The following is a 23,304-nucleotide window of genomic DNA, read 5'->3' on the forward strand; positions in this document are numbered from 1 at the left end:
ACGTAAGAGGGAATCAACAAAACGGTCCACACCTCGGAAACAGTGCTGATACACCAAGAGAGGCTGATGTCCTGGAAAGAGAGGACAAGGGAGAAGCCAGACGGCGGGCCCGCCCTGGACCCACTCTGACATCCGCGGCTCGGGGGGGCCCGGAGCTTCCCAGTCCCCGCGGCACCGCCGCCTCCCTCATTGGTCCCCTTCCAGGCTGCGTCACGTCGTGGGCGTCCGAGAGGAGGCGGGACTTCCGGCCGCGCCGGACATACCCGTTGCGGAAAAGGTGAGGGATGCTCGCCGCCTGAAGCTCTTGAAGACTCTTGTGTTCGATAGATTCGGAAGAAAAGTTAGGCGGCGATTCATCCGCTCACTGTCAAGTTTTCGGGGTAGTGGAAAACAGGAGTTGGGACATGGACAGCCGCTTGCAGGAGATCCGGGAGCGGCAGAAGCTACGGCGACAGCTCCTCGCGCAGCAGGTCCGCGGCCCAGGGAGGGATCCCGAATGCGCGTGCGCGGCCGCCCTCTCCCCTCCGCCTGCCGTTCTCTGTCGCCTCCCTACCTTTTGCGGTGCGGTCCTTTCTGGTCCGGCGACCCTGATCCCTGGACATACCAACCCTTCTTGTTCTAAACTCCTGCGGTGCCCTGAATATTTTCCATTTTGTGTCGCGGTCGTTGTGGTGCTGCTCAACTGAACCCCACAGTTGGTCTTCAGCAGCCTTTATGGAATGCCCGCCAAGTGTCTGGCACGGCTCAATGATGGGGATACAAAGCTTTGGTCTTTGTGAATAAATTACTGCAGTTCACGCAAGGAAAAATGACTTGTTATCCCCTAAATTTCTCTTCGCTGTTTAAGTGGTCTTGTCTTTCCTCTCTTGCCTTTCCTCGTAGTCAGCATCTTGAGATTGTAGCTTCATTGTGAAATAGGTTTACAGTATTTGCTTGGGGATCGTGTCTAAAGACTGCATTGGAAGTAGCCTGAGTGTAAATTTTAGGTTCTGCGTCTTGTATATTGCAGTCCGCTGTGCTGTGTACAGTGTCCTTGTTATCACCCACAGCTAATATTTGAATTCATACTCTATGTCAGTCAGGATAAACCCCTGATACAAATAGCATTATCTACGCTTATGGAATAATGAAACAGGGGCTCTAGAAGTTAAGTAATTTTTGCCTCAGGTCACTCACTGGTATGTCAGAAAATTGAACCCAGATTTATTTCTCCAAAGCTTGTCTTCACTGCTTCTTGTGTGTGACTGTGTTAACACTTGCTGATCATTAGAGTACACACGTAGAAAAGGCAGATGCTGCATACCTCTACTTAAAATCAGAGGCTGTGTTTTCCATTTTGCCGTTGAGGTCAGTAAAAGTGATGGGGGAAATGCTCATAGGCTTTAATAAGGCATCTTATTGTTATTTTTTCAGTAATAAATATTGGTTTTAGTAAATGTGCAAATCTGAAACCTATCCTCTTTTATGATGTGATGAAAAGATTTATGGTATAGTGTTAAAAATGTGGGAATTTGGAATCAGATCTGTTCCTGTCTGTGTGACTTTATGATCTTGGACAAATCAGGTATCTTTTCTAAGCCTTATTTTTCCCAACTTTTTTTTTTTTTTTTTTGGTTAGGAAGATTGGCCCTGAGCTAACATCTGTTGCCAGTCTTCCTCTATTTTGTATGTGGGTTGTGGCCACAGCATGGCTTGATCAGTGATGTAGGTCCACAGCCAGCATCAGAACCTGCGAACCCAGGCCTCTGAAGTGGAGTGTGCCAAACTTAACCACTAGGCCACTCGACCAGCCCCTTTCCCAGCTTCTTTTGTCATGTTATCTTCAGATATGTTCAGTAGCTCCTTGTTGCCACCAAGGAACGTGCTTATGCTTTAGTTTTGAGTTCAAACCTCTATTTAACTCAAAATACATTCATAGAACAATTATTTGTTGAGGGTCTTACATGTGCTAGGGGCTCATTTAGTAGGCATTGGGAATTCAGCTATGAATAATCAGTAGTCCCTACCCTCAAAGAGCTTACTTAGTGCATAAAATTTAATAATGGCTGCCATTTAAGTCCTTTGCGTGTGTCAAGACTGCTAAGATTTTTACATAGATTATCTTTGCCTGTATAAGTCAGATACTATCTGCATCTTATCAATGAAGAAAATAAAGCTCAAAGAATTTAAGGTACTTGCTGAAGCCCACAAAGCTGGTAAGTTTGCAAGCTACAGTTTTAGGCCTTTTCATGCTCTCTCCAGTACACCTAGCTGCCTCCTGGTCTTCTAGTTGGATAGGAACCATTCCACCTAAGGAAGGATGTCCGATAGGATCATTGACAGACTTCCACTTTACCACCTGATTTCAGCCTTTCTTTCACTTACTTTTCTCTCTATGAACAAGACAGACTGGTTTATTACTGATTTGTGCAATAAATACTTTATGATTTTTTAAAAATTGTCCTTCTTTCTAATTTCCGTCTATCCTCTATGGCATTGCTCAGGTCAGAACTTTATGATGAAACCTATCCCGATCTCCCTGGCTTAGGGTCTTCTTCCTCTGAGTTCCAGTATGCTTATTATTGAGTCTCCTTCTATATATTACTTATTGTCATACAGAATGTAAACAGTTGGAGTGCAGAGTCTTTGCATTTAATTCCTGTTGGGTTAATCTTTTCCTGTAACTTTGTTTCTTGCTGAAAGTAAGCTTTTAATAAATGTTTGTTGATTTATGAGCTCTTAGAGTAGATCACAACTCAGTGTGTGATTTGCGTTTGTCTTCTGGATGGAGACATTGGCTGCCTTATGGAGGTCCAGACCATAATGGCAGTTGATGCTACCACCGGCAATTTACATCTGCTTTTCATTTAACTTAGAGCTTTGTTTCAAAAAATCATATATGCTTTCAGATGATACCAAATTGTCATAATTATTCAAATGATGTATTTGGTGCTACCATAATGGAAAATCTATTATTTACTTAACTCCAGTCATTCCACAATTTTTTTAAAATGTTGGAGCATGAGAAGACAATTATATGTGTGAGCAAAATTTTGATTTAAAGCAGTTCTCTTGTAATACCTTGGATTCTAATTTAGGCCTTAGTAGGAAATCTCATTGGGTCATTCATATATTTATTGAGTATCTGCTGTGAGTCAGACATTATACTAGCTGCCAAACATACAGATATCAACAGGACAGACAGAGTTCTTCCCCTCAGGGGGCTTACATTTCTGTGGGGGAGAAGTAAACAAAAGTAAATTGATAAAATAATTGAAGTACACAAATAAAATAATTGGAAGTTACTGTGAAACAATATAAATAGGCAGTAAACAAAAGTAAAACATAAAATTATTGAAAATTGTATTAAGTGCTGTGATCTGAGTAAGGAAATGGGAAGGTAAAAAGGAGAATAATGGTAGGAGGCTACCTATTCTAGATACGGTGTTCATGGAAGAACCTTCTTTGAGGAAATAACTTGTACGGATCTGAGACTTAAAGAGAGAAGAGTCAGTCATGGGAAGAAGGTGAGAAAGAATTCCAACTATGGGAAGTAGATGTGTCTTCCGACTAAAGAGAGTAGGGGTCAGGAAGATTTTTATGAAAGAGTTAAAATTTCAGGAACAGTTGATGTATTGGAAGAGATTTATTCTTGGAGAAACCTTAGGGGAGTCATGAAGTGGGTAGTCTAAAAAGGCAGTGGCAACTGTTGAAGATCAAGACTGGGGACTTGCAGCTCTGGTATTTAGTATGCCTTCTCCCCTTTCCTCAGCAAAAGGGACTATTTAACACAGATTTCCTCACGCCCTTCTTGTGCTTAAAAATATTAAATGCTTCCTCACGGCCTATAAATTGTATTCTACGCTTCTTGGTTTGGCTTTTCAAGTTTTCCATGAACTGATCCCACTCTATGTAGGCAGCCTTATCTCAACTAGTAATTTGTATACATTTGTTGTATTTTGCAAAATTTCCCCAACTGCCAGCCAGAATTTGCCTTGTCATTTTTTAGGTATTAGTAAAGTTCAATATTGTGCCTACAATAATTATATAAAGACTTGGCTTGAGTGAAACTACATAGATATTTATTACAGCATGGGATAAATGAGGTATAATACATGAGCTGATGAGCTGATGGATGCGAAATGTTTAATGTAGTGCCTACTATACTATAAACACTGTAAGCAAGCTGCTTTTTTTGTTATTGCTGCTACTACTAAATCATATTGTTTACTTTAAAAGTAGGGGATTGGCTAAAGTTAAGTTTATTTCAAATATAACTGAGAGCTTAAAATGCTTTTTAAAATCATTCTTTTTTTTTTTTTTGTGAGGAACATCAGCCCTGTGCTAACATCTGCCAATCCTCCTCTTTTTTTGCTGAGGAAAACTGGCTCTGTACTAACATCCGTGCCCATCTTCCTCCACTTTATATGGGATGCCGCCACAGTATGGCTTGCCAGGCGGTGCCTCGGTTTGTGCCCGGGGTCCGAACCGGCGAACCCCGGGCCGCCGCAGCAGAGTGTGCGCACTTAACCGCTTGTGCCACCAGGCCGGCCCCCTCAAAATCATTCTTAATTAACATGGTTTTGTTCCAAGGTATTTCCAGTTTTTCCTGCATAGTAATTAATCCTTTTGCCTGCTGAGGTTGTTACAGGTTGCTTTTTTTTTGGTTAATACTTGATATATTAAATGCTGCTACAAATGGTTGGAAAGGCTATCCAATGCATTGTGATCTGATTTTTTATTTTTGCCCCTTCTAGTTGGGAGCCGAAAGCGCTGATAGCATTGGTGCTGTGTTAAATAGCAAAGATGAGCAGAGAGAAATTGCTGAAACAAGAGAAACTTGCAGGTCAGTTGAATAATTTTTTTTTAATGACATGTTAATATTGTGGAAGGATCATTGTTTTAGTAAACAAATAATCCTAGGTATGAGGTATATTTTATGACAAGCCTCAAAATAAAGATTTCAGACGTACTGGGTTTTTTCGTTAGTTAATAATGAAATACTTATTTTCTGAATATAATAAGTTCTCATTTATAAAGTAGTTAGAAAATGGAATGTTAGACTAAGAATTAACTTATATACCATAAATAAATAATTATATTTTAAAAATTCTTATAGAAGAAAACATGCTTTACTCTAAAAGTGATGTTCACGGGGCCGGCCCCGTGGCTTAGTGGTTAAATGTTTGCGCTCCGCTGCTGGCGGCCCAGGTTCAGATCCCGGGCGTGCACCAACGCACCACTTCTCCGGCCATGCTGAGGCCGCGTCCCACGTACAGCAACTAGAAGGATGTGCAACTATGACATACAACTATCTACTGGGGCTTTGGGGGACAAATAAATAAATAAAATTATAAAAGTGGTATTTGATAGTTTATAAAGCATTTCAGAATTTTTTAGTATTCTAATTATCAATTTGAGCATCAAGTTTGCTCAAGACAGATTAGAATGATAGATAATATAGAAGTTTCTTTTTGCTGTACATCCCTTATAAAAGCTTGTTTTCTCATTTGGTTGCTTTCTCATAAAAATAAAGTACAGAATTATCAATCAGGTTTTGTGACTTTTTAGATTTATAAACTGGGTGAATAGATACTGTTTAATCAGGAAAAATTTGCCTTGTTCTGTTTTTATAACCTGTTATTTAATATTGTTAATAGATGTGTTTATATATTTTGTATATATTTGTATGTGATACTTAAGTTTTAATTTTCAGGGCTTCCTATGATACCTCTGCTCCAAATGCAAAACGTAAGTATCAGGATGAAGGAGAGACAGATGAAGACAAAATGGAAGAATATAAGGCAAGTAGAGAATGGGGCAGTTTTATGGTCAAGAAAAAATAAATTCTTATGATAATAGATTCTTATCCAGGAAAACAAATTTGATGGAAAGCTGAATTTTAAAGTGTCTAAAATAATTGTCAGTAGCATATGATTAATCAGTTAAATTAAGACCTTCATATCAGTTTCCTCATTTTAACGCAAGAGGTGTGTGGATTAAGTTAGGTGACATATATAAAGCATTCAGCATAATGCCTGGTAAGCACCAGGCAATAATATTCTTAAATAAGAGTAAAGAGGTATGTATATCAGAAACTTTGGATAATTGGATCAAATTTTGAGAGGCTACAATACTATCGTTTTTGAGTGGTGTTATTCCACGTTAACAATATAGGATAATACAATTAAAATATTTTGAGAACTCATGGGCTAGACAGCAGTGTAGAACCATTTCTGAAAGAGGCCTAAGAAAAAAAATTCTGACTTCTAAACTTGTAATTGCAATATTTAGTTGAAAAGAAAGTATGATGGACAAAAAAACCTATCTCTATTTTTTTAAATTAATTATTGTACAACTATATTTAATAGAGAAGAGAATGCATAGTTTCAGTAAATCTCTAGGAAGTTCAATGATATAGTTACCTAATCTCATAAATATTGTCTTGTGTGTTGCATTTTGATATAGCTAATATGTAACTTAAATATTTGTGATTGTTTTAGGTTAAACCATATACAATTCCCGATATCTTAACATTTTTGATCTATAAAAATAGCAGTTACATATGGTTTGATCTAATTGACATAAAATTACCCCGTTGGTGGTCATATCTTTCATGATTTGAGCTAAATTCTAATATTTATGGCATTATATATAAGATAAATAATTCTAGACATTTCAGTCAACAAAATTGGTAGTTATAGACAATTATTTATTGTTGATGAGAATGAAAAGGAAATTTTTATTTTATCATAAATATAACTAGTTAGATCTTATGATGAGAAAGCAAAGACTTCAGTGTTTAACTTCAATGGTAATTTGAAAAATTTATTGTATCTTAGGGAAATAAAATATTTATATTGAGTTTTAATACTCAAGATACCATAATACATAAAATATTCCTCCTATACATAAAATATCTACTTAATCTTCCTCTTCCAAGGATGAACTAGAAATGCAACAGGAAGAAGAGAATTTGCCATATGAAGAAGAGATTTACAAAGATTCTAGTACTTTTCTTAAGGTAAATAAATAATTTTCAAATCTTAGAACTTTTCACATTTCAGCTCTGTGCCTGAAAAGATTTTAAATACTTATTTCTTTTCTAGATTTTTTTCAGTTATTGAAGGATCATTATTAAAAAGATGATTCAAAATTATTTACGAAATAGTCTTCTAATATTTGGCTTTTTAGGCTAAGGTAATGCTGCATTCATGTCTGTAGCTACTGAAGAGTAATACTATCATTTTAGTTGTGGTGTTTTCAGATGTTACTAATTTTTTTTAATCTATCAATCAACTTATATTTTGTATGCCCTTATAATAAAAAGCAAAATATAGTAGTCCCCTTTTATCCATGATTTTGCTTTCCACGGTTTCAGTTTTCTGTGGTCAGCCAAGTCCCAAAAATATTAAATGGAAAATTCCAGAAATCACCAATTCATAAGTTTTAAATTGCACGGTGTTCTGAGTAGTGTGATGAAATCTTGAGCCATCCTGCTCCATCCCACCTGGGACGTGAATCATCCCTTTGTCCAGAGGCTCCACAATGTACAGGCTACCTGTCCATCGGTCACCTAGTGGCTGTGTTGGTTATCAAATCGACTGTCTCGGTATTGCAGTGCTTGTGTTCAAGTAACCCTTATTTTATTTAATAATGACCCCAAAGTGCAAGAGCAGTGATGCTAGCAGCTCGGATATGCCAAAGAGAAGTTATTGTTAATCTTTTACTGTGTCTAATTTATAAATTAAACTTTATCATAGGTATGTATGGGGTATATATAGGGTTTGGTACTATCTGCGGTTTCAGGCATCCACTGGGGGTGTTGGAACGTATCCCCCACGGTTAAGGGGGAACTGCTGTACACAGTTAATGTATCTGCCATCAGAGTGAATGCTGTTAATTAATTTTGACTTTTTCTTTAGGGAACACAGAGTTTAAATCCCCATAATGATTACTGCCAACATTTTGTAGACACTGGACATAGACCTCAGAATTTCATCAGGGATGTAGGTATGTCAGATTTGTTGGGAATATACTATTACTAACTCTTGATTACATGCATGTAATTTATCCCTTTTGTGGAGTATTTCTAATAAAATTATTTTCCTAGCTTGGCTTCCCATTTTCATTCTCAGTATTTCTAGTACAACCCTCCTTTTCCATCAAGCAACGTTACTGTTTTCTTTCCTCCCTCCCTCCTGTGGTTCTGTGACTATGTCTGCATTTTTATTTTACCTTCACTTGTTCCTTCTTCGATGTTCTTCCTTTCTTTATGTAGATCTAATTTTCTGACCTATATTATTCTCCTTATATCTGAAAAATTTCTTTTCACATGACTTGCAAGGCATATCTACTGGCAACAAATCTCCTCAATTTTTGTCTGTCTAAGAAACTGTTTGTTTCTCCTTTACTTTTGAAGGTTAATTTCACAGAGTACAGAATTCTGGGTGATTTCTTGCTTGCATATTTCTGAGGAGAACTTGGATATAATTCTAATCTTTGTTCCTTTATAGGTGCGGTGTTTTTTCCCTCCAATTTCTTTCAAGATTTTCTTTTTAATCTTTGATTTTCTATAGTTTGAAAATGATATGCCTAGCTGTAGGATTTTTTGGCATTTATCCTGCTTGGTGTTCTCTGAGCTTCCTTAATCTGTGGTTTGATGTCTGACATTAATTTGGGGAAATTCACAGTCATTATTCTTTCAAATATTTCTTTTGTTCCTCTCTCTCTTTCTCCTTTTGATATTTCCATTACAGATATGTTAAACCTTTTGTAGTCCCACAGTCCTTAGATATTCTGGCCTTTTTTTTCCTTCAGTCTTTGTTCTCTTTGCTTTTCAGTTTTTGAGGTTTCTATTGAGATATCCTCAAGCTCAGATAATCTTTCCTCAGCTGTGTCCAGTCTACTAATAAGCCTATCAAAGGCATGATCCCTGCATTTTTAAAAGCAGCTTTATTGAGATAATTCATGTACCATATAATTCACCCATTTAAGGATATAATTCAGTTTTTGTTAGTATATCCACAGGTTTGTGCAACCATTACCACAATCTAATTTAAGAACATTTTCATCTCCCCTAAAGAAACGCAGTCCTTATTAGCAGTGAATTCCCATTCCCTTTCTTTCATCAGTACCCACCCCCACCTTAAGTAACCACTAATTGACTTCCTGTCTGTCAATTTCCCTTTTCTAGACATTTCATATAAATGGAATTGCACAATATGTGGTATTTTGTGACTGGCTTCTTTTACGTAGTATAATGTTTTCAAGGGTCGTTGATGTTGTAGCATGTATCAGTACTTCATTTCTTTTTATTGCCAAATAATACTCCATTGTATGTATATACGACATTTTGTTAATCCATTCATGCGGGTTGTTTCCGTTTTTGGACTGTTATAAACAATGCTGCTATGAATATTCATGTAGAGTTTTTGTGTGGACATATGCTTTTAATTTTCTTGGGTATGTAACTAGAAGTGGAATAGCTGGGTCGTGCGGTAACTCTATGTTTAACTTGTTGAGGAACTGCTCAACTGTTTTCAAAGCAGCTGTACCATTTTATATTCCTACTCGCAATGTGTGAGGGTTCCAGTTTCTTCTCATCTTTGATACTTATTATTATCTGTCTCTTTGATTATAGTCATCCTGGTGGGTATGGAGTAGTATTTCATTGCGGTTTTGATTTGTATTTCCCTAGTGACTAATGATATTAAGCATCTTTTCATATGCCTGTTGGCCATTTAAATACCTGCATGGAGAAATGTCCAAACTCTTTGCTTATTTTTAATTGGTTATCCTTTATTATTAAATTGCAAGAGTTCTTTTATATATTCTCAGTACAAGTTTCTTATCAGACATATGAGTTGCAAATATTTTCTCCCATTCTCTGAGTTGTCTTTTCACTTTCTTGATGGTATCATTTGCAGCACAAAAATTTTAATTTTGATGTAATCCAATTTACTTTTGCTTGTAAGCAACATTACTCTTGAAGTAAAAACTGATTTTAATGTTTTCATGAGCAAAATTTAGATGTAGCTATAAAAAGTTATGATAATACTGAGTGAAATAAGGCACTCAGAGAAGGACAAATGTGCATGTACTTATAGAGGTACCTAAGATAGTATATGTAATATGATAAATACATACACTTTTATGAGGTACCTAAAATAGTCAAACTCATGGAAGCAGAAAATAGAACAGTGGTTATCAGGGGCTGGAGGGAGGGGAAAATAGGGAGTTGTTGTTCAATTGGTATAAAGTTTCAGTTCTGCAAGATAAGTTAATTCTAGAGATGTACTGTATAGCATAGTGCCTGTAGTTAGCAACTGTTGACTGTAGTCAACAATGCTTTACTAAATTTGTTTAGAGGGTAGGTCTCATCTTGCTTAAGTGTTCTTACTACACACACAGACACACACACACACACAGACACACAGACACACACACACACAGACACACACACACACACACAGACACACACACACACCCCCCCAGGAACACAAGGAAACTTTTGGAGGTGATGGATATGTCTATTACCGTGATTATGGTGATGGTTTCACATGTGTATGCATATGTTGAAACTCATCAAATTGTATACATTAAATATGTGTACTATTTTGTATATCAATTATACTTCAACAAAGCTTTTTTTAAAAAAAACTTATGTTAAGTTGTATAACCAGATTTTGATATCAACCTTTCTGCTTTTAAGACACTTACTTCCCCAAGGCAAAGAAAATGTACTTAGGAAACTCTTATGCATTGAGAAAAAGTTGCTCCTTTGTTTTGTAGATAGTTGAGAGCTGACTGCTGTGATTGAAACCTGAGTATAATAAAATCTTCAAACTTACTTTATTTGAAATTAGGTCTATAACCACTGATTGAGGAGGCTTTACAAAATCTTTTACTTTTGCTGTTTGATATTAAAATTACTAATATATTTACTTTTGGTTTTTAAATTAAGATGTTTACATAATTTATGTTGTGAATGTGCTTCTTGTGCGGGGCGGGGTGGGGCAAAGAAGAGCTTTTAGGAATCTTTGATATTCAAAGCCCTACTTATCCCTACAGTTGTTTAAACAGGTGTTTAAATGCTCTTTTACCTAAAATCTCTTCTGTGGCTGAGAGATCTAAAATATTTTTGAGGACCTGGGAACAATGAGTCTCCTAATTTAAGTACCCTTTGTGAAACTTGTAGACGTTTTTCGGGGTCCTAAGCCTAGAAATATATATGAGGATTTGGTTTGTAATAATGTGGAGATGTGAGATCTTTAAAACTATAAATATTGATATAGGAAATATTCTTAGAGAAGGCATCTTGTCTTGGAATTGGTAGTTCAATTTAGATAAGTAATCAGAGTGAGAGCTAATCTACTGTTAGGGACTCATTATCTTAACTAGATTTGTTCTGGGGTTGTATCCACAAGGCATAGCCAATTAATTTAAGATCATCAGCAGTATTTATCTCACCTCGCACTATTCTTTGTCCCTTCCTGTATCTAACCATAGAAAACAAAAGAACTATTCATTTTCTCTGCTTTGGATAACTATCTAAGAAGCTAAGTAAAAATCTCAACAATCACTGGATTCTTTAGGAGAAAGAATTTTTTTAGCTAAAAGAAAGGGGGAAAAACGCATGATAGAAAAGCAGTTGTTTTTCTGAGAACAGAATGGCTAAACTTGATGCTATGAGCAGATTATTTAACTTAATAAATATGAGAAATTTAAATGGTTTATTGACTTGAACTGGGCTTTAGAACATCTGGGGTTTTGCCTGCATATGGGATTGGGGTCATTAAGTATGAAATGTATATACGAAATGTTTAGAAATACTCAAAATTAACGTTTTTAAAAGAACTTGAGAATCAAGTGGTGTGTCTGCACTGTTTTGTTTTCCTGAGTGGCTCATAACCTCTGAATTCACTGATACTAACATCAATTTTATTAAAATTTAGAATTTACTGTTTTTCCTCCTCAGGTTTGGCAGACAGATTTGAAGAATATCCTAAACTGAGGGAGCTCATCAGGCTGAAGGATGAGTTAATAGCTAAATCTAACACTCCGCCTATGTAAGTGTTGTTTTTCAATTACTCTTTGTTCCCAACTCAGGCTAAGAATGTCAATTTTTTTATCCTGTAACTTTCTATTTGAAAAAATTCAGCACCTTTATAAGGTTAACACACTCTATCTCTTCTTTATAGTAAAATATATTTGTTTGAAACTCCAGTGTTGAGCACACAGTAGGTTCTCATTTAATTTGTTTTCAATTTTCTAGATAATTTGCTTAAAGTGTCTTTAAATATTTTTTCTTAGAAAATAATTCATGTTTTTTGTATTCTTGAGTTTTTTAAAATGTTTTTAAATGAATTTTTTTCTCAAAAAGTAGTTTATTTTTTTGAGGAAAGTTTGGGAAACTTAGGTGAAGGAAAAGAAGAAAATAAAAACTCATTATAGGGCCGGCCCCGTGGCTTAGAGGTTAAGAGCGCGCTCTACTACTGGTGGCCCGGGTTCGGATCCCAGGCGTGCACCGACGCACCGCTTCTCCGGCCATGCTGAGGCCACGTCCCACATACAGCAACTAGAAGGATGTGCAACTATGACATACAACTAGCTGCTGGGGGCTTCGGGGGGGAAAAAAAAAAGGAGGAGGATTGGCAATAGATGTTAGCTCAGAGCCGGTCTTCCTCAGCAAAAAGAGGATTAGCACGGATGTTAGCTCAGGGCTGATCTTCCTCACAAGAAAAAAAAAAAACTCATTATAACTCAGCATCCAAGGATACTATTCTTAACATTTTAGAATACAAAAATTTATTTTAACTTTTAGTAAACAAAATACTGTTTTGCTCAAAACTGTGTATAAGGTCTTTGAAATTGGAGAATCTGTTTATTTCACATTTAGCTTACTTTGAACGTTTTGTACGTTTAACAGTTTCCTAAAATGTATGCTGTTAGTGATTAGAAGAACCACAAAGAAGTCTGAGTATGTGGGGAAAAATATTAGCAGACTCTACTGTTCATTCTATTTAAATAAAGTATTTTATATTTAAAATACTTTCATACTATGTGGAAATAACCTTTCAGTAAAGGCTAGTAATAATTTATACTAGGTAGCCAGAAAAGACTATTAATATAAACAATTTTACTAACAATCTAATGAAAGAGTTATGTCCTTCTTTAGAAGCTATTTTTCCGAGGGAGGAACTTAAAACTTACAGACGAATAGTTTTTCTAACCTAACTAAACAGTTGAGAAAAAAATAGTGTGATATTTCTTAGAAAATTCAAATGATAATGGAAAGTGCTCTGAGACTTACTCACGTCTGAGTGTGGATTTTCAATGTAAAAATGAGAGAAATTTATATTCTGGATGTACGTGGGGGAATATGATTTCACTTTGTAGTGTGAATCTGTCCATCTCCTAGGGAAGAGCACTGGTAGATGCTCTGTCTATACTGAAGAAAGATGCCCTTCCATAAAAAGGTATTCAGTGATTACCTCATGATTACTTTGTAAATAGTGTAATATTTAATACATTTCTTTATATTTAATATATAAATATATTATTTAAGAAATATTTAAGAAATTTCTTTCATTACCATATGTAAGGTATTTGAAAATCTCTTACTCACTTTTTGTGCTTTAATCAAATAGGTACTTACAAGCAGATATAGAAGCCTTTGACATCAGAGAACTCACTCCCAAGTTTGATGTGATTCTTCTGGAACCCCCTTTAGAAGAATATTACAGAGAGACTGGCATCACTGCTAATGAAAAATGCTGGACTTGGGATGATGTATGATGAAACTTTCTACATTGTAATGAATTATTTACTTTTCAAATAAATATGTGTTTATTTGATCAGAAAGTAAGATTATAAATATCACCCTTATGTTTTTAGGAATCATAAATATAGATTCATAGTATATATTGTGGCTGAAGGTCCAAGGTACATTAACAAATATTACAATATCTTTAGTCTGATTCTTCTTTTTGAGGCAAAAGTTGAGCAGGTAGTGAGTAAATAGTCTGTAGAAGACTCATAATTCTGGTCTTGAGAGTTCTTGGATATATAGCTAGAAAAGTCTAAAAACAGACAGAATGATTGATAACTTGTTCTGCTTTGGGTTAGTTTTAGTAAATATCAGAGTATAAATACATCTCTATATGATTTCTACTTCAAGGAACTTACACTAAAATAGAGAAAAAGGATATATAATTTCAGCATCGTGATGAAGTTATATTTTCCTAAATAAAATTAAGCAAGCTGATAACTTCAGTTAGTTACGTAAAGTTATCTGTTTTTACTGATAAATAGTAAAAATAAATCTTTATTGAGTGCCACTCTGTACTAGGCAATGTGCTAGGTGCTCGAGATTCAAAGATGAATAAGACTTGGTACTTGGCCTTAAGGGGCACACAGTTTAATGGGATAAACATTGTCCTAAACAGGTAATTGCATTATCATTTTGTTAGTTCAATAATAGAGGACTGCAGGGCTGGCCCTGTGGCTTAGCGGTTAAGTGTGCGCGCTCCGCTATGGCGGCCCAGGTTCGTATCCCGGGCGCGCACTGACGCACCGCTTCTCCGGCCATACTGAGACAGCGTCCCACATACAGCAACTAGAAGGATGTGCAACTATGACATACAACTATCTACTGGGGCTTTGGGGAAAAAGAAAAAAAACGAGGTGGATTGACAATAGATGTTAGCTCAGAGCTGGTCTTCCTCAGCAAAAAGAGGAGGATTAGCACGGATGTTAGCTCAGGGCTGATCTTCCTCACAAAAAAAAAATAATAATAGAGGACTGCATAAGTTGATCTGAGAAAAACTACCAAGCCTAGGAGATGGGCACATGAACAAAGAGGAGGTGACACATGACAGTATAAATTGATTAGTTGGAATTGGTCAGATGAAGAAAGGAGTGGGACAGGGATTCCAAGCAGAAGGAACAGCAAGAGCGGATATTATCTTTGGAGGCAAAGGTAATATCTGGTTTGTGGGTGCGGGAGGTCTGTATGTAGGTGATGTTGTTGGAACACAGACTGGGACTATCTTGAGATGATGTCTTAGAAGCTTGGGCTTTTATCCTGAAGACATTAGGAGTCTTTGAAGGGCTTTAACCAGTTTAGTAAGATGGTCAGATTAGTGTGGAGGATGGACTAGAGGAAAAGAAGTCTGGAGAAGGAAGCAGTGAAAAAACTGTTGCAGTAGCCTAGTTAGGAGATGGAGGGACCCTGAATGAGGGTGACATACTAAGAATAGAAAGGAGGTGATAAATTCAGTAATGTTTGGTAGATACTTTGGTGAGATCTAGTGATTGGCCTGAGGGGAAGAGTTAAGGATGACTCAAAGGTTTGAGTCTTGGGATGAGTGGGTGAGTTATCACCAGCTGAGAGAGTGAATTTAGGAAGAGGAGCAGGATTAGCAGGATTAGATAATGTTGAAGATGTTGGTTTTGAGTTGTATCTGAGACATTCAAGTGGAGGTTGTAATAGGAATACGAAACTCAAAGGACGGACGGATCTGGTCTCAAAATACAGATTTTAGAAGATTAGCACATTAAACCTATGAGAATAGATGAATTTGTCCTAACATAGTGTCTCAATTAAGATAAAATGTGGATTGACAATAAAGCCTCAGGAAAATACATTTAAGAGGCACATGTCAAGATCTGTGAAAAGAATGTCAGAGATGAATGAGGAGAACCAACAGAGTATGAAGTCAAGGAAACCAAGGGAATAGAGAATTTTAAGGAAAGTAACCAGGGGCGTTGAGCACGGAGGAGAGGTAGGGAAAGGAAGGGACTACAGAACTCTAAGCCTGGTGTTGCCTAGGAAACTGTTTTGAATCCTTCCCTGTCCTTTTCTGAGTTAATGGTAGTTGCCATTGTTCACATTATTGATTCTTCAAGATATACTTCCAGTTCTTCCTCCTTGAAGGTTTTCCTGTCGGCTTCAATACCTCTGGCACTTTTATTTACATTTTCATGGCTCTTATGATTTAAAAAAAGTTTTTACCCTCCTCTGACGATAGATGTAATCTGTGCTTATTGTTGAAATTCAGAAAAGTATACAGCATATAGTATTCCCAAGACTTCCGGTTAAAGACTTATTGCTCTTGATATTAATTGCTGAAAAGTTTTCCAGATAGGTTGCACAAATTTACATTCCTTCCAGTAGTGTTTAAGAAATATCTATTTCACCATGTCCTCATCAAAAGTGATTAATAATATAAAAACAATCTATGTTAGTATAGTCAAAAGAAAAGAAAATTGAAAAAATAAATCTCATTATGTCTTTGATTAGTAGTTATGTCGAACTTTATTTTCTGTAGCCAGTCTCTGAGGTTGGTCATTGAAGGCACAAGAACTCCAATTATATGTGACAAACTAAGAAAGTTTCTGAAATAAAGGAATTCCATTTTATATGCATATTCTCGATTTCAGTTAATTTCACTGAGCAGCTCTGGCTGGCATATTGAAAAGTTTTGTCTGGCCCCAGAGCCCTAAGCTCTTATTCTTTATGTGATAAATATCCTAAAGAAAGTGCCAGTAAATAGTAAATATATGTAAATAAGAAAAGTATTTGGGTTTCACAAGTGTTCTTTTTCGCATTGGAGAGTCAGTAGTGGTCTATGTGTTTTGGTTAAGGATATAATCACTTCAAGAAAACACCAACACCTAGCATTTAGAATGGCAATGTTAAGAGAGTAATTTGCTTAATGTTTCTCACTGATGAGTCGTCACTTATCTTTAGCTATAACACATATAAACGTTTGTAGGAATGTGTGTGTGTGTGTGTGTGTGTCTTACATATTTATTCATTTATTTATTCATGTTCCTATGAGAATATCAGATGAGGAGAGATTTCAAGACTTAAAAAATCAGAAGTATGAAACTGAATAGGTTTATACACATTGTAACTTATTTCCATTATTGCTATCAAATAATGTTTTTCTACCTAGATAAGTTAGAGATGATATGATTATAACTTAAATGGGTCTGTTATTCAAGTAAAAGTTAAGATTTTCTTAATAAATGAAACTAATATTTGCTTGAACCATGGTCTCTGAAACTTCTTAACTATGACAGGAAACTGAAAAAGACTACCATATAGAATGGTTGCTTTTACAGTCGTTTATGAGTATATTGTATTCCCAAAATTTATAGATTTAATTATTGAAGAAGTGTTTTTTAATGTGATACACTCAAACACATACAAAGCAAACAAAATTATAGACTATATTTTTTTGGCATGTCGGACTTAAAGTAGTCATTATAATAAAATGTATATACTGATTTGTTTTATCTAGGACTCTTCTATAGATATTGGAAACCGTCTTCCCCAAACATTTGTTGTTATATTTCATTTTAATTTTGCCCCTAACTTTGGGGTAATTTAACCTCTTTTTATTTCAGTTTCTTTTTCTGTAAATGATAAAGGGTTGCCCTCAAAGCTACATCTTATAAAATGCCATAATTCTATAAATATGATGTCCTGTAACCTCTTACGATATAAAATCAAGTGTATCTATGCACATGTGTGTGTGTTGTCTTAATACAGAATAAGAAAACAACTATAGGACAAGTTTTAAGAATAAAATTTATTTTTCATTTTATTTCCTAATGAAAATTAGTACATTTAAAGAACACATCTACTGAAAGTCCTGATAAATCTCAATGGTATTTTGGATTTAGGGTGAATGGGAAACAAAATACTTTTATGCAATATTGTTTTGGTTTCTTCTAGATTATGAAGTTAGAAATTGATGAGATTGCAGCACCTCGATCATTTATTTTTCTCTGGTGTGGTTCCGGAGAGGGATTGGACCTTGGAAGAGTGGTAAGATGGTGTTTTTTAAGGTGGATATTTAAATTCATAAGAAAAAATATAACACAATGTGTTGCATAAGAAGTTTGAAGGTTAATATTATTTTGTCCTTTGTTTCTTGAATAGTACTAATATATTCAGGAGAAAATAAATGTTCAGAAAAGAATGTACAAATGGCAGTAGCCCTTAGGTCACTAGCGCTAGGGATGAATAAATCAAAATATGATTTATTACAACCTCAGGAAGAGCACAGTATAGAGATTTGAAACCAAATTACAGCACAAAAACAAGCTGCTTAGTGTCATTTACTGCTCATGGTGAGTAGCTAAGAAAAATTCTTCTGCATAGAATTAGCTCCAGAATTCCCAATGGAAGCCAAATCAAATTGAAGAAATAGCACAGCATCTGGAACACATAGTTTGAATGAATGAATGAGAGTGAGAAAAAAGTTATAACACCTCAATTTATTTTAAGTACCTTATGCTTAATAGTATGTCAGAACTTTTTTTTTTTGATTGGTGTATTTTGGATTTCTAAAGACAAAATAACATTTGCCTTTTTATCCAGGAGTAACGGGAGCATTGTGGCTAGGTATTAGGAGTCTTCAGTCTTGGTCTCAGTCCTGCTGTCCAACAGTGAAACTTTGGGTGAAGAGATACTTTTGTGGGTGTCAGTTCCCTCACTTGATACTTTCCATTTTTAGGATATATTACTTGTGATACAGCAAATGGCCTCATTTAATCCTGGTAATTTTAGGAGGTGTCCATTTGACAGGTGAAGAATTTAAGTAGGATTATATTGAGATAAATTTGTGCTCAACTCCTGAAATTCTACGATTACTTTGTATTGTTTGTATAAATAGCAAGTTTGAGACTGTTGGATAACATCATTGCTTGCATCATTTATTTACTCCAAGGTAAGACTATAACTGTATTCCAGTTGGGTATCTGTTTTTTTGTTGGCGCCTCCCCAAGATGCTATGGAAAAGCTAAGAAAATAGAAACATACTGTATGTTTTTATAGGTATATTGGTGTTTACCTTTTTTAGCTCTAATGTCTGGCTTTGGGCTTTCCTCCCACCCTCCAAATTATATTGAAAGTGATTGGGAGGTTTTATCTTATTCGCTTATGCAGCAGTTTATCATATTGGTGGAAGCAGATTTTAGCCAAAAATGATTACCATTAATTCAGCGTGAGAAATACTCATGAGGTTTTGGCAAATTGATTCGGGAGGGCATATAGGGTTTAGGCCCTTGTGACATTTAATGAGCATCCAGTGCAAAACAAATGTTTGGTGACAGGAACAGATACTTACCTTGATTTTTGAGATTTTAAAATAAAAATCCAAGTTTCATTTTGAGGTATATCTCACTTGACACAATAGGAGCATTCCTGAAAAATATGTATGTTTTATGCTCTGCTATATATTTATATGTACTTGATCGTAGTACCAACATTATTGTACTGTGCAATTTTCTTATGTCCCCCTACTTTGCTCTTAAATCAACTGGTGGTAAAGACTGTATCTTATTCATGTTTTATTCCCAGCAGCTAGCTAGTATTTGTTATATGTTCATATATAACAGATTCTAGGACACTAAGGTTCAGATCTCTCTATTTTCTAGATTATGTAAAGATGAAAGTACAGTGTTACCTGATAAAGAGATATACATATCAATTTTAAGTCTTTGAATTTTTTGAGTTGTTGGTATGAAATATATAAAAATAACATTTTATAAGCCTCTCATTTGAAAAGAAGTTATCAAGTAGAACATTTTCAACAGTGTTTAGCTTTGTCAGAGGATAGAAAATCGAGGTGGCAGGAATCAGATTATCTTTTGAATTATTTTATGATTAAAGAGGAGTTGAATGTTTTCTTATGATTTAAACCTCACTTTCTATTGATGACAATGGAAAGTAGTATTAAAGAATTGGAGTACTATGTAATCTTTTCTGTGTTTTGATATTTAACCATATATATTATATTAATATCCAAAAGGTGTATATGTATTCTGTATAATGACTGTATATTTGAAGACTAGTACTAATTGCTTTTTTTCTATTACTGCACTAAAACAAAGTTACTGTGACACCTTGGAATTTAGTATCTCAAACCTCTAGGAAATTTTTTAATGCCGGTTGGTTATTTTAAGTATTGTTTATTTCTTTTCGCTAAGGATTTCTTTTTTAAATTCTTTCATTTCTAGTGTTTACGCAAGTGGGGTTACAGAAGATGTGAAGATATTTGCTGGATTAAAACCAATAAAAACAATCCTGGGAAGACTAAGACTTTAGATCCAAAGGCTGTCTTCCAGAGAACAAAGGTATTGCCTTTACTGTTCTGTTTTCTTTGTTTTCATTATTTTCTCTGAAGCTTTTCCAAATGACTGTATAGTGTTTAATTAATTTTGGTGGAAAGGTCCTTTTCTTAGGCTTATACAAATGGCATTGAGCATTACATTAATACATCCAAGTTAATTTTAAAGTATTTTATTCACTATGTTAGATCAACCTCCACTGTGCTAGAGAACGTAATATGTATTCCTGTATGTCCTAAACTGCTGTAATTCTAAGTCGGATATGGGCTTTTGGTACCTCTGACCACCCCTATCCCTCCAATTTTTTCCCTTTTTCTAGGCCCAGAAGAAACAGATGGCAGCAAGACTCATAGCTGGTCAGCTTAGAGGCATATTTCTCTCCTCTTCCCTTCTTCTTTTTCCTCTGTCAGAACCCTAAGAACACCTGAGATCCCCTGCTTTGTATGACTGCCCCGCTAGTATGAGGCTTTACCAGCTGTTCCCCAGTCTTTCATTCTGTAGGGAGCCACTGGTGGGAAGGTCTTTCTTATTAAGTATTTCCTGGACTGGAAAATTCCTTTGAAGGGGACATATGCCACCCGTGCCACTATTGGTTCATGAAATCAAGTGAGAGATTAACTTTATTTAATCCATACTTCTGCCATCCAGATTAAATAGAGAAGGTCAAAAAAAAAGAAAATTGTTTGATTTTCCCATTTACTTAAGTTGAGTGTTTAGAAGTCTATATCTATGCTTAATGTTTCCCTCTTCATATAAAAAGGCTTATACCTTGTATATAGTTTTGATCTTGGATCATATGAGGCCCAATATAACATCATTTTAAGATCCCAAAGTCAAGTGCCATGTTTCCATAACTGGTGAAAACAAGTTGTCATCACGTGTTGCAGAAGAAAAGGCTCCATGGTCATTGACTCAGTTCTAAAATGTGGGCCCCACCTTTAAGACTCTCATGTCAGGCTTCCCTGGCAATCTTCCCACATCAGAGATCTAGGTTTTCCTATTGTGTTTTTGCCCATAGAACTATATCCCAAAATTCAGAGAAATGAGGATTGTTTTGGAATTGGGAACATCAGAAATGTAAAATGTAGTGAAATATGACTGTTGATGAAAAGAGATTAATGAGTCTGCTGTTATTATTATTTAGGAACACTGCCTTATGGGGATCAAAGGAACTGTGAAGCGTAGCACAGACGGGGACTTCATTCATGCTAATGTTGACATTGACTTAATTATCACAGAAGAACCTGAAATTGGCAATATAGAAAAGCCCGTAGAAATTTTTCATATAATTGAACATTTTTGTCTTGGTAGAAGACGCCTTCATCTATTTGGAAGAGATAGTACAATTCGACCAGGTAGGACCTCAGAAAAATTTTTTTAAAAACTCTGTTTTCTTGGGATGTAAGTGTCAAGAAATAGCACACAGAGCTGTATAAAATAAAATTATGATGTTTTTGCTTTCTCTTCTTGATGTGCTTCAAATGTCCCGAGCTCATTCTTGTCTCAGTACTCTTCCAGAGCCCTCTCTCCTTCCGTTCAAGTACCTGATAGACTTTTTCTCACAACCCTGTCTAAACTAGCCGGCTTCCCACCCCACACCCCTCCTCCTGCCACTCTTTCCCCTTAATCTATTTTCTTTTTCTTCCTGGCACTTATTATCTGAATTGTAGATTCATTTGGGCATATGTTTATAGTCAGTTTCTCTAGCATGTGGTCTCATAGAAGGCAAAGATTGTCTTTTTCACTTCTTTCTTCCCAGCGTTCAGATCATTCAGTAAAGATTGTGTTGAATGAAGATGTGCATAAATGAATGATTGAATAATCCTGCAAAAATAATCATACATTTGTGAAATATAGATCTTGGCTTTATTAGAAACTAAAATATCTGGCTTGTTTCCTTACATGTATGTTGGTGGTGTCTTTTCAAAATTTTAACTTTTTACTAAATCAGTATAATGTGAATTTACTATTTTGGAAATAAAAGTGAGTAGAAATTAATTAGGCTATTATGGATTAGGATTTTCTTTTAGAGAGCACAGCTTTTATTTGCAAAGTGTTGTTAAAATGACAGCACATTCTGTTTTCTTACTTTCTCAGAAAATGTAAAAGTAATTTTTCAAAACATTGGATCATTTCAGTCACAATATGTAAGATCAATCTGTTTGGCCTTGCCGTGTTAGAAATAGGGTTTAAAGATGGAAAGAACCAGAATCTTGTTTGTTTGTTTTGAACAGTCTACATTTTATAAAAAGAAGAAAAGTTGAAGAAGTTACAGTAGAATAATTGGCCTTTAGAGTACCTGAGAATTTAGAAGAAACTCTGAGGTTCATTCTAAAAAAAGTCATCTTTAAAGTTGCCTTAATTTGTTTGTATAATGTGATCCATCCCTCCCCTCCTCCCCAGCTCATCAGCTATTTCTTGGTGGGTATGCTTTGATGAACACATTGACTTGAAAATATTTCAGTTGTAGAAACTGATGGTCTCAAATTTCATAAAATTATGTAAAATAATCAAGAGAAAAGTAAAACTGAAGTCTCTTTACAAAGAAATTTTTTGTATGTGAAATGTGTACTCTATGGTTTGGCTTTAGAGAAAATGTTCCCTATATTTACAAGTAAATGTCTTTTCTCACAGCAGTTTGTTATTCAGCGTTGTGTTGCCTAAGTTATCATTTTGTTATTGCTTTTTGGCTTAATGTGATCAAACAACATACACCAAAAATTTCACTTGTAATTTGTTGAAATTTCTGATACTTTGTTCCACTTTCTTTTGGTTTGTGTTTGCATGGCGTGTTATGTCCATCCTTCTACTTTCGATCTTTCATATCCTACATTTAAGGTGCATCTCTTGTGAATAAACACATGGTTGGTTTTTCATCCAGTTCATCTTTTAATTGAATTGTTTAGCCCATCTATATTAACATAATTCCTGATACATTTGGGCATAAATTACCATCTTAGTGTTTGCTTTACCTTGTTATCACCTGTTCTGTGTTCCTTTTTCTCTCATTTCTTTTGGATTGATTAAGTATTCTTTTATTGTTCCATTTTTCTTTTTATTCGCTTGTTAGATGTTCTTACTCCTTTAGTGGTTTCTTGGAGATTGCAGCATGCATCCTTGAATTATTAAAGTGTAACATAAAATAATATATTGATTTTTAAAGGGTAGGAATGCTAT

The 23,304-nt window shown here is 35.4% G+C and overlaps 1 protein-coding gene across 1 annotated transcript in view; it reads left to right on the top strand.

The window, feature by feature from the left end:
• Positions 1-271: 271 nt before the first annotated feature.
• METTL14 (methyltransferase 14, N6-adenosine-methyltransferase subunit) overlaps positions 272-23,304 on the top strand; it is a 30,117-nt gene continuing 7,084 nt past the window's right edge. Inside the window, exons 1-10 of the mRNA XM_058549965.1 lie at positions 272-470; positions 4,737-4,825; positions 5,696-5,783; positions 6,923-7,003; positions 7,905-7,992; positions 11,960-12,050; positions 13,632-13,773; positions 17,729-17,821; positions 20,017-20,133; positions 21,272-21,482. Of these exons, the coding sequence (XP_058405948.1) occupies positions 405-470; positions 4,737-4,825; positions 5,696-5,783; positions 6,923-7,003; positions 7,905-7,992; positions 11,960-12,050; positions 13,632-13,773; positions 17,729-17,821; positions 20,017-20,133; positions 21,272-21,482 (1,066 nt within the window). The 5' untranslated portion in view covers positions 272-404. The remainder of the gene's footprint in view (positions 471-4,736; positions 4,826-5,695; positions 5,784-6,922; positions 7,004-7,904; positions 7,993-11,959; positions 12,051-13,631; positions 13,774-17,728; positions 17,822-20,016; positions 20,134-21,271; positions 21,483-23,304) is intronic.

This window comes from Diceros bicornis, chromosome 11, assembly GCF_020826845.1.
Source record: "Diceros bicornis minor isolate mBicDic1 chromosome 11, mDicBic1.mat.cur, whole genome shotgun sequence".
In the NCBI taxonomy this organism is placed as follows: Eukaryota; Metazoa; Chordata; class Mammalia; order Perissodactyla; family Rhinocerotidae; genus Diceros; species Diceros bicornis.